Consider the following 11240-nt stretch of genomic DNA (forward strand, 5'->3'; position numbering starts at 1 on the left):
TAGACATTTGCTTCAGTTCCAGAGCACTTTCCAGAGCGCTGTTGGAGTCACTACATGATCTTCTTAGGCTTCTCTTCCAGAACAACTGGAGTGGCCCATCTAGTAAATATTGGTTAGGTTGATGATACTCTGCTTTTGCTTTTTTTTTTTTTGGAGGAAGATTAGCCTTGAGCTAACATCTGCCAATCTTGCTCTTTTTTTTGAGGAAGGCTGGCCCTGAGCTAACATCCGTGCCCATTTTCCTCTACTTTATATGTGGGATACCTACCACAGCATGCTGTGCCATGGAGTGCCATGTCCGCACCCGGGATCTGAACCTGCAAAGCCCAGGCTGCTGAGAAGCAGAACGTGCAAACATAACGGCTGTGCCACTGGGCCAGCCCCACTCTGCTTTTTTTTTAATGCAAAGCTCTTCAGTCTTACCCCAATAGAGCCCTAAGGTGCACCATGTCCAAATGTGCACAATAGGTGCTTTGGGAGATTTGGGGCAATGGCTGAGTCCAGATGGAAAGGTGCCAGCTCCCCTGGAAAGGGACTAGATCTTTGTGGAGTATCTTGAGAGATCTCTTGTGGCTTTTCCTAGTTGGTCCCTCTGACAGCTTGACTCTCTTGGACACTGATTCCCCAGTGCCAGAGAAGAGTCTCTTTCCATTTTCTGGAAAACAAATAAGTGGAAGCTTCTTTCTCCAGGTGATTTACCCCCATTCCCCAAATGGCAGCCAGTGTCATCTACAACTATGTGGTTGATTATTGGAAGAGTGCAAGTGGGTCTCACTAAATCTGTGCAAAAGAGTTTATTCTGAATGCATGGACATAGCACAACCGGAGACAGTTTCAATGTTCTGTTTAGTGTTATGGATGAGTATTGTCAAGACCCAGGAGCTCAAAGCTTCTGAATCTGATGCAGATTCTGACACTGACTTCCCTGTGACTAAGCAAGATGCCTGGAGCCTGTCAGTGGGAGTCGCATGGTGTCATCTGTACTGTGTTCAAATAGCAGAGTTTTGAATGGAGGACTCTCTCAGGCCTGTCTGTCAGCTTGTCCTTGAATCTGGGAGTGGGGATGGTGTATCAGAAATGAGGAGGGGGTGTTTTGGTGCAGATGTTTCCAGTTTTGTGGCCTCTATGGAAAGAATATCCTGGCTGTCTGTTTCTGTTATGAATTGCTTCTTCATGTTCAGGGTGTGTAGTCACCTGGCCTCCATGGCCCTCTTATGGCCATCAACAGCGTGGAGCAGGGCAGCTGGAAGAGTCCATTGTGGACCCCACGTTCAGGGTGCAGAGACAGGGGATGGAGTTCTCTGACAGCCAGTACCCCACCAGCCTGTGGTTCCATGAGAGAGATTCAGGTCTCTGACCGCTGACTGCTGCTCCTGGCTGGCCTTGCATTTCAATAGTAGCTGAGAAGTTTCTCAGACGCCTTAGCCCTCCCTGTATGAGGAAGCAAGAAACAAAGGATTATGAAAGCAACCTTCCTAGAAATTCTGGTAAGAATTTAAACATAGCAGATCTCTTTGCATTAAGGAGATTGCCCTACATGAGCATCATAAAAGATGAAAGTGAACCATTGCACGTCCCTTAGCAAAATGCGGTGGTCCACATTCATGCTGCCAAATATCACGGATGAGATCCTTTGCATTGAGGTGGGCGAGAGCACTACGTTTTATTTCTGCACTTAGAATTATATTACTGATTCCTTGATTCTTAGATCTGAGGAAATTCATCTGAGATATTGTCATCTGAAGCTTCGTAGTGTGAGATTTCAGGTGTACAGTCAATTTCACCATTATCGTCAGCATCCAGGGTGCTGCTCTCTGTTGCTTTGCATTCCTCTTCTGCTTCACTAACTATTGTGAAACATCTTGCTTCATCAATTTTCTTCTCTCTGCCATTGTGAACAGACAATGAAAAATTCTGAATTCCTAACTGCATTCATGACAGCTAAAAGCACACTATAATGACAATTTCTCCAGCCTTTAAAAAAATACCTTCTTGAAAGATAATGCAATATTTTGGGCATTGAAGAATGATGGTTTATTTCACCATTTCATCTTCCTTCTATGCAATGCCCCCATTCTTCCATATTCTTATCATATTTTTTAAATAATAGTAATTGATGAATTAATAACAGATGAGTTATTTCCTTGAATGACGAAGTAGAAGCACGTTTCAAGATACAGGAAAATGAGATCACTGAGAACTCATAATGTATCTTGGATTTACACAAGGATCCAATGAATCCATATAGTGACTGTAAGATAGAATGAGTTTCATTCCAGTTTTTAATGAATAAATATTCTTTTTTTTTTTTTAGAGTAGGTGTTTTTAAAGATTTTATTTTTTTCCTTTTTCTCCCCAAAGCCCCCCGTACATAGTTGTATGTTCTTAGTTGTGGGTCCTTCTAGTTGTGGCATGTGGGATGCTGCCTCAGCGTGGCTTGATGAGCAGTGCCATGTCTGCGCCCAGGATTCAAACCGACGAAACACTGGGCTGCCTGCAGCAGAGCACGTGAACTTAACCACTCGACCACGGGGCTGGCCCCTGAATAAATATTCTTTTTGAACTTTGTAAGACCTTTCAAAATATGTAAAAGTCATGAACTATCAATCTTCACAAATATAGTTAGAGCTGCTTAAAGAAAGAAACTCAAAAACTAAAATTGAGTCTGACAGACATGACAGTACACTGAGGGTTAACCTGAAGAGAAGGAGGCGTGGAGAGCTTTAGTGTGGCCTCACTGATCGTAAAGATCAGAGTTCTCTAGATTTTGTGTTTCTTCAAGATAGAGTGAAAATTTCTCAGGGTATGGATCAGAAGGAACAGGATATCTAACATCCAAATATTAACTTATTTAAGCGGCCTTGGAGTGACTGTTCCCGATGCTGACTCTACTCAAATTTCAGACTCGAGGGTGATTCAACAGCCCCCCAAAATCCCTGACCCCCGCTGGAGCTGCCTGTCTTGTCCAGCCTTTCTTTCTGAGCATAGATTGCGTCCTGTGACTATAAACTGTAGTGTTAGAGGGGCTGGTATGGACACATGTACTCTATTACATCTAAAATTATTGAGCATCTTGTATCCAACCCACTTGTTTTAATCTCCTATTGCAAAACCCCAAACCCTTAGCAAGAACACTGGAGGCACACAAACCCAAGATCAAACCACAGCACCACCTGGCATGATTGTGAGGTGAAGCTCTAGTCAGTATCAGTAGATCATTTACCAATAGTGGACACTCCTATCCAAGATGAGTTTTGTTTCTTTCTAGGTCTGTGGAACCCCCAGACTCCCGCCTATGGTAAGACCTTTCTCCTTCCTTGTCTTCCCGGGGTTTTGCTCGTTGGCTGGGTCCACCAGTTCTGCTGCTGCTGCTGTTGGCTAGTTGAGGCTTAGTGTAGTCTTGGCCACAGAGCAAGTGCCTACCCTTTAGAAAGCAGGGATGGAGAGGGAGGGGTCAAGGGGTGCCAAGAGCCTAGGCACATCCCAGACGAACACTCAGCCAGTCCCATCTTTCATTCTTCTTCCTTCTTCTGTCACCTCCCATCCATCCATCCATCCATCCATCCATCCATCTATTCATTCATCCATCCATCCATCTATTCATCCATCCATCCATCTATTCATCCATCCATTCATTCATCTATCCATCCATCTATTCATCCAACCATCCATCCCTTGCATGACATTGGCTTCAGTTAGCAGAGACAGTGCCTCTTCTCACTGTGAATGACAGTTTTCTTGAAGATAGCTGACATCCTCCCAGGGCTTGCTGTGTACCCTGCACAAAATTATTTTCATATATCAAATGAATCAATGTATTAAAAAGCACTTAAAACACTGCCTGGCACATAAGGCTCAACTAATGCACATAGGAAGTGCTGTTATCGTGAAATCTTCCCAACAGCACTTTGATGTGAGTAGTGTTATGACCCCATTTTGCAGATGGGGAAACTGGGACACAGTCAGGTAAGTTGTCAATAGTTACATGTCTAAGGTCACATGGTGGGTAAGTGTCCGGGTAGAGATTCGAACCCAGAAAAGGTGCCTTTGCCTTCGTGCGTGATTCTTACTAAATGTATCCGTCTCTCCTCCTTCTCTGCTGTGAGAGTGTGTGACATTCACTCCAACTTTGACATGTCGGGGTCCTTTACATGCTCACTTAGCACAGCTGACCCTGCCAGAGAGTTCTTGGCTCAATGAGTCGACGCCACACCCTGACCTTTCAGAGCACGCCTTGAGAGCCTGCCCGGGAGAGACTCGAGGGGCAGCTTTCTGGGGATTGACACCCAGCTAGTGCCAGGCTGAGGCAGGGAAACTGAGAGCTCTTCTGCATTCTCAGGAGTGACCAGAAAGGGACAGTAAGAAGGGCTGAGGAAGCCCAAATGCACCTTGGGAATACCCCAGAGACAGTCCAACGTACCTACTCTCCCTCCTTCCATGACCCCTCCTCTTACAAGAGACACAGCAACCACCTGCCCCCTTATCTTCCATCCCATTCCAACCTCTCTGGTCACTCCCTGAGCAGAAATCTCTCGTACCCTCAAACTAACGGGTGAAAAGCCAGAGCGAGGATTTGGCTCCTTCTGTCAAGATGTTGGGCTGGATCCCTCAGGACCTGCTGCCTGTTTTCCTTGCAGAATCAGTGAGGGTGATTTAGCAGGACCATGTCAGACAGGAATAGGTTACCTGCTGACTCCCTAGGTGTGGTCATCTTCATGGCGGAGCTCAGGATGTCTAAGCCCCTTACAGGTGGGTTGATAGGGTAGGTCAAGGCCCAGTCTTGGACGAACGTCATCTTTGGCTTACCCTGATGTGAGTGGAGAGTATATTGAGGCATTTGGGGCAGGAAAGTGACTGGAACATATCTGTACTTTCTAACGATAAAATTTGAGTCAGTCTGAGGGAGACAGATAAATCATCTCAGCATGGGCATGGGCATCCAGTAGGCCCTCCACAAATGCTGGTTGAATCAATGAAGGTGAATGGACTAGAGAAAGGTGGGGCCAGGGTAGGGAGATCAGCTGGGAGGCCCCTGGAGAAGACCAAGTTCAAGAGAAGGAAGGCCTAACCTGGCAAAATGGTGGTGGGAATAAAAGGAAAGACGACCTTGGAGATAGGTTGGATCTAAGAGGTGAGGAGAAGGAATAATCAAAGATGACAAGCTAATTTCCAGCACAGTTGAAGGGGAGCACGGTGACGTTGTTGACTGAAATGGAGGAGAGGGTCTGTGTTGAGCATGGGGTGGTGGGCTGGGGTATCCAGGAGGCGTTGACAATGTTGGTGTAGAGGTTAAGGCTGGGGTTGTCAGGGCTGATCAGCCCTGGAGAGGTGGATTTGGGGTCCTCTTCCTGGAGAGCTCTCAGAGTACATGAGGTCCTTTAGTGGGAAAAGATAGAGTAAGAAGAGGGCTGAGACAGTGCTTGGGAGAGCAGCCATACGTATGGTCCCGAGAGAGGAGAAAAGTCAGTGAAGGAGACGGGGCGGGGGTCTAGAAAGGAGGAGAATAGACAGCGCCAGGAGGCGAAAACCAGGGATGGAGACCAAGAAGATGAGGGCTTTTCACTGTTTTGATGCAGGTCTGCCTGTGAGGCTGGTGAATGGAGGCGACCGCTGTCAGGGCCGGGTGGAGGTCCTGTACCAAGGCTACTGGGGCACGGTGTGTGATGACAGCTGGGATGCCCAGGATGCAGATGTCATCTGTCGGCAGCTCGGCTGTGGCCTTTCAGTGTCAGCCCTGGGTGGGGCCCACTTTGGTCAGGGCTCAGGGAATATTCTCCTGGGCGCAGTGTACTGCTCGGGATGGGAGCCTTACCTGTCAAGCTGCCCCCACAGCGGGTGGTACAACCATGAATGTGGCCACAGAGAAGACGCTGGAGTTGTGTGCTCAGGTAGGGCAGGCATCGCCTCGTGCTGTCACCTGTGCCACTCTGAGGACAGGGGCTCCTGCTGTCCTCATCCTCACTGCACATGCACATAACGGGGTTGCAGTTTACATGCTCCACTCTGAGTCATGTCTTCTTTGAGGTTAGAGGGCAGGTATTACTGTCCCTTTTCACAGATAAAGCAATGGAGGCCCAGAGAGCGCAGGTGACTTGCCTGAACTCCTAAAGCTGGAGGTAGTAGAGGCGGGTTTCAAACTCAGTCCCCTTCAGAACTTGCCGATACAATCACCCAGAGGACACCTTCCGATGAGCAGCATCATGGCCGTCCCTGTCCTGAGATGACCCAATGCCTTCCTAAGTGGCCCTTTCTCCTCCTTTTAAAGGAGGGGAGAAGGATGGGGGACTTCTGGTCCTTCACTCTTAAATCTATACCAGAATCGGAATGAGGAGTAACCAGTGTGTTCTCAATACTGAGGATTACATGACAAGCAATAGATATTTACATATTCAGCGATAAAGAGAAATTCTCCCTGATTCAACCAAGCAAATCCCAGTGCTGCATTCCTCCCTGGTTCACAGAGTCCTGTCAGCACTGAGGCACCAAGGGGTCCTTAAAGCCACAAAGAAACCTCTGAGGATACTGCCCGTTGTGTGCCCCAAGGGGTAGTTTGTAGTTGAACTGTCCATCTTTAGAGCAACCTCTGGCATTTGCCATGTGGCCTGGGTTGTGCACACGCTGCCATGCACAGGATGTGACCCTGGTAATCCAACCACCACAGGAGTATGGGCTTCCCAAGAGAATGTGGCCCTCCAAGCTGTCACTTGGAGCAGCTTTAATTCAGCATTTGAGGCTGCGTTTTTGGAAACTGTCATCCTTCCTAGTTGGTACCACCTTTCAGGGATATCTCAGTGACAGTAGACGTTTGTCATTTGGGGTGTGTTTGAGCCACAGAAGTAGGCAGTTAGTATTTGAAGTCCAATCTTGTGAATCAGGCAGGGTGTTAATCAACGGGGTGAGTTTTTGGATGGTGACTGTGAAAGCAGAGGAGGCGGGAGGATGATGACAGGAGCCAAGAATGTCCTTGGTGGCATCTCAGCCTTGAACGAGGGCTGGCAAAATGACCAAGAGATGAGTTCTGTTTCATAAGAAAGAAACATAGGCTTGTAGGAGTGGGCGGGGCTTCTGGATCTCTGCATCTACCTCTTGCTTCAGAGCTGAGGAAGCAGAGGGCCAGCGCTCCTTGAATGAGGGGCAGCATTGAGTGACCTCTTCTTTTCTTCACTTTGTAGGTTCTTTGATTTCTACAGAGGTACCCCTGACAGCTACTGTGGAAGGTAGTGTTTGTTCTGTGGAATCCATGTTGGGCTCATTACTCCACTTCACCCATAGGTGATCTCTGATCCAGAAGGGGTGCTGAAGGTGTAAGAGGTGGGAGTACTCCGCTCCCAAAGGGGAGCCCTCTGAACAAGGCCTCAGGCCTGAATGGGTATCCTTTCCATGGACAATGTCCCTGAGGTTGGGAAGGAATCAAGCTGCAGAGGCATCTCCAAGGACCTCTAGGGTGGAGGTTGGAGTCTTGTCTCCAAAGAGGTCCTGTTGCCCATGCTCAGTGCCCAGCCCTGTGGTCTGAATGATGCATGCTGACCCCTGGCCAGGCTGTGGTGCTGGGTCTCTGGCTGCAGGGCCTGGAAAGGCAGGTGCAAACCAGCTGGGGCAGCATCCTTGCCTGTGCCCTTTCCTGAGCCCATCTTAGGCCACCTTGGTTCCTTCTCAACATAGAGGAACCATGGTCCCTCAGCCTGTGGGTATCAGAGGTCTCGTGCACCCCCCCCGGGTCCTCTAGTGGGAGCGCTGGGAGGTACAGTCAATATAGCCTGAGGTTCTGGCAGCTCAGCTTTGGGAAGGAAAGTCACTGCCCATCTCCTGGGCAATCTTTGGCCCTAGGACAAGAGGAAGGACAGCCTCCACACCAAGGTCCCTGCCCAGGAGTCAGCATGCATCAGCTGGGAATCCTGATGGTACACATGTCAATACCAGATGTGCAAGCCAATGATTAGACAAGAGAAATCAGTCAGAAGCATCGGGATGGGAAGAGTCTTTTGTATCCACCCCTGGAGCCCTGCACAGGTCCCTGTGGGAAGGTCAGAGCCAGGGTCCATAGGTTGTCACAGAGATATTGCCCCCAAAAACAGTCTTTTAGAGTGGACGAACTCAAGGCTAAACAGGTTTCTTGACATTTCCAAAGTCACCCAGCAAGATATAATTCAAGCCCTGAATGACATCTCCTTGGCAGATTCTACTTTATTTTCGGTCCTTGAGTCCCTCAGAGGAGTCCTCACTTTGTAGCTTCTGTTTGTTTCCCCTTCTACAATCTGTATATGCAGGGACTACTATAACAAGCACTGAGACTCCGGCTGCAGTCGGTAATGGATAGTTTCATATGGGTCCTTCTCTGAAGCTCATGATGCGGAGTGTACCAAGGGTGTAACTCTCATTCAAGGGAAACTTTTAGGGGATGGGGTGAGAGTGAGTGTTGTGAGCATGTTGTGCAAAGGGAGATCCCATGTGAACCAGCGAGCCTGGCTTGAGTGGGAGCCTCCTTCTTGGTCCATGTACCAGAAAGAGGGGAGCAGTCTGTCTGAACATGAGGTCTTGAGGAACCTGTGTGTTTTGGGTCAGTGTCCACTGGGATCTCTGTCATGTCCACAGTGCCAGTTCTCCCTCTGCACAGCTCCGTGCTGACCCTGGCCATTCTGGCCTCGAAGACCCAGCTGTGGGGCCTGGAGAACCAGTTGTGAAATGCTCTCCAAAGCAACCTCAGAGCCCCGGACCAATGTCAGAGCTCCTGCTAGGACATCCTGGGGCATCAGGCTACTCTTCAGCATGAGCATTCATGAGTCACAGGTTCAAAGGACTTGGGGCTCTGCCCCTGTATGCTCAGTGAAGGAACCTGTGAGTAGTTTCTAGGTCGTCTCCAGGATGCAAACCAGGACCTGTGTATTTTTAATTCAGAAGCTCTCATGGATTGGGTTATGGAAGAGCAGTCGGTGTCCGTATAATAGGAGGAACTGTAACTGAGGCATGTTAAGGGTCCACCCCTGATAGTGATTCTCTCAGGGATCTTTGTCTACTGGGAAGAATTATGAATTCTTTAGGGGCCTGAGACCCTGTCTCTCAGTAGGAACCTGCAAGAAAATGCTGTGTTCTCCTCTAGGGACCGAATCGGGTTTGGCCCTGAGGCTGGTGAACGGAGGGGGCCGTTGTCAGGGCCGGGTGGAGGTCCTGTACCGAGGCTCGTGGGGCACCGTGTGTGATGACAGCTGGGACATCAATGACGCCAACGTGGTGTGCAGGCAGCTCGACTGTGGCCGAGCTCTGTCAGCGCCAGGAAATGCCCGTTTCGGTCAGGGCTCGGGGCCGATCGTCCTGGATGACGTGCGCTGCTCAGGATATGAGTCCTACCTGTGGAGCTGCGCCCACAACGGCTGGAACAGCCACAACTGCGGACATGGGGAAGATGCCAGCGTCATCTGCTCAGGTGGGTCTCCTATACATGATGCGAAGAATGTAGCACAGAGCCGAGTCACGATAGTAACGAGGTCTGTCCTCCTCCAAATCTTGGTTTCTCCCTCCGGGAAATGGAAATAACAGTGGTGGCTTGGATAAGTTATTTTCCTCTAAGTGCTTCTGTTTACTTCTCTGTAAGACAAGGGAACCCTACCATCATGGGTTGTCACAAGGACCAAATGAGATAACGTAGGTGAAATATTTGTGACAGTGAGTGATGGAGAGTGAATAATCATAGTCATCATCATAATCTTATTGCTGTAGCAGTTGACACTTGTTGGGTGCTGACTATGCGCCAGTCAGTACAATAAGCATTTCATCTAGATTCTTCTCATTTAATTCTCCAAATAACTGTATGAAGGGTGGTAAGTCTCAATAATGACCACCTCTGTCATTTTATGGGGAAAAAAGTCATTTCATCTCCCACTGTCTCTGTCAGCACAAAATCTCTTGAGCTTTTTGCACTAAATGACCAAATAGTTAGTAATCTGTGCTTTTAGCCATTCCCTTCAGCTAGTTGAGAACTGGTAAATTAAATCAAAGCCCTCCACCTCAGCTCCTCACGCCCATTAATACAAGCTGCATATGCTAACTTTTCTCAAAGAAGTAAGAAAAGCAACGAGCCTGCATTTTTGAACAAGCCTCATTTGCTTTTCTGTGGTTACGAAAGGTTAGTTTCTATCTTAATGAAAAAAGACATATCTGCAGCACGAAATATGCAGAAAAAAATGGACAAATTCTTGAGGAGTATTTCATTGAAGTTATTTTTAAGGCATCCATAGCCATTTTTTTTTATCACCACATTTCCTGGGTCTAGTTTAGCATTTTGCGGTGCACACACGAGAGACTCCAGAAGTCCATATCAATTTGAAGTAAATTTCGAGAACAGATGTCGGATCTGTTGACATTGAGCTACCCGATGTTGCTACATCTCTACTTCAGAGTCAAGTGTCAGAAAGGCAATGGTTCAAAGGTGGATTTCGCTCAGGATCCCTGTGGATGAACCCCACACGTGTCTGATTTTTCTTTTATTCCTTTATAGTTTCTGAATCAGATCTTCTCACAACACCTGGTAAGTACTTGGAAAAGAATATCTTGTCTTTGGTTTATAAACTATTTTTCATCTTCAGAGTAAACACTGCCTCACTCAACTTTAATGAATAGTGGGAGTTCTGCATAAAAGTATGATTTGTGTCCCTTCTAGAAATACAAAGGCAACAGAAACTTCTTGAAGGCGTAGTCTAAATGCACCATGTGGTTATACAGGCACGTCGTCCTCAATTTCATTTTGCCTTCGACTCAAATTTCAGGCCATATCAGGATCAAGGAGGGCATGTGTTTGAATGCAGGTCCTTGGAATTCAGGTCACCCCCTCCCGAGACTCTGACTGGGGAGGTGGGACTAGAGAATCTGCATTTTCATACAACCGAAAATCAGGAGGGTCTGTAGACCTCTCATCGAGCACCCGTGCTGCCTGGCCCAGGACTGAATGAAGTTTTCGTGTTTGCAATATAACTATGGAAGCACGACTTTGCCAAGAGCTTTCAAAGGAAGCAACAGAAGATATGTGTATATATTTTAAGTGTTACCCGCTTCTACTCACTTTTTCTTAATGCCTATATTTGATTTAATGTCCAGCTCATTTAGGTTTTCACCACTTTCCCAAATGGTTGTCGACTGCATCATAAGTCTGACTTGTGCATAGAAAGGCTTTTCCACAAGTACATTGCTAACCTTGACATGCCTTTCACAATGGCCTTGATCTCCTTGCCACCTCATTTGGCAGAACC

At 47.7% G+C, this 11240-nt stretch overlaps 1 protein-coding gene across 1 annotated transcript in view; it reads left to right on the forward strand.

Annotated features, from left to right (window-relative positions):
* Window positions 1-3652: 3652 nt before the first annotated feature.
* The window catches only part of LOC124235252 (deleted in malignant brain tumors 1 protein-like), a 26260-nt gene continuing 18672 nt past the window's right edge, over window positions 3653-11240 (forward strand). Inside the window, exons 1-4 of the mRNA XM_046652838.1 lie at window positions 3653-5888; window positions 7173-7217; window positions 9098-9421; window positions 10493-10522. Of these exons, the coding sequence (XP_046508794.1) occupies window positions 5534-5888; window positions 7173-7217; window positions 9098-9421; window positions 10493-10522 (754 nt within the window). The 5' untranslated portion in view covers window positions 3653-5533. The remainder of the gene's footprint in view (window positions 5889-7172; window positions 7218-9097; window positions 9422-10492; window positions 10523-11240) is intronic.

The sequence above is a fragment of the Equus quagga genome, chromosome 2 (genome assembly GCF_021613505.1).
Source record: "Equus quagga isolate Etosha38 chromosome 2, UCLA_HA_Equagga_1.0, whole genome shotgun sequence".
Lineage (NCBI taxonomy): Eukaryota > Metazoa > Chordata > Mammalia > Perissodactyla > Equidae > Equus > Equus quagga.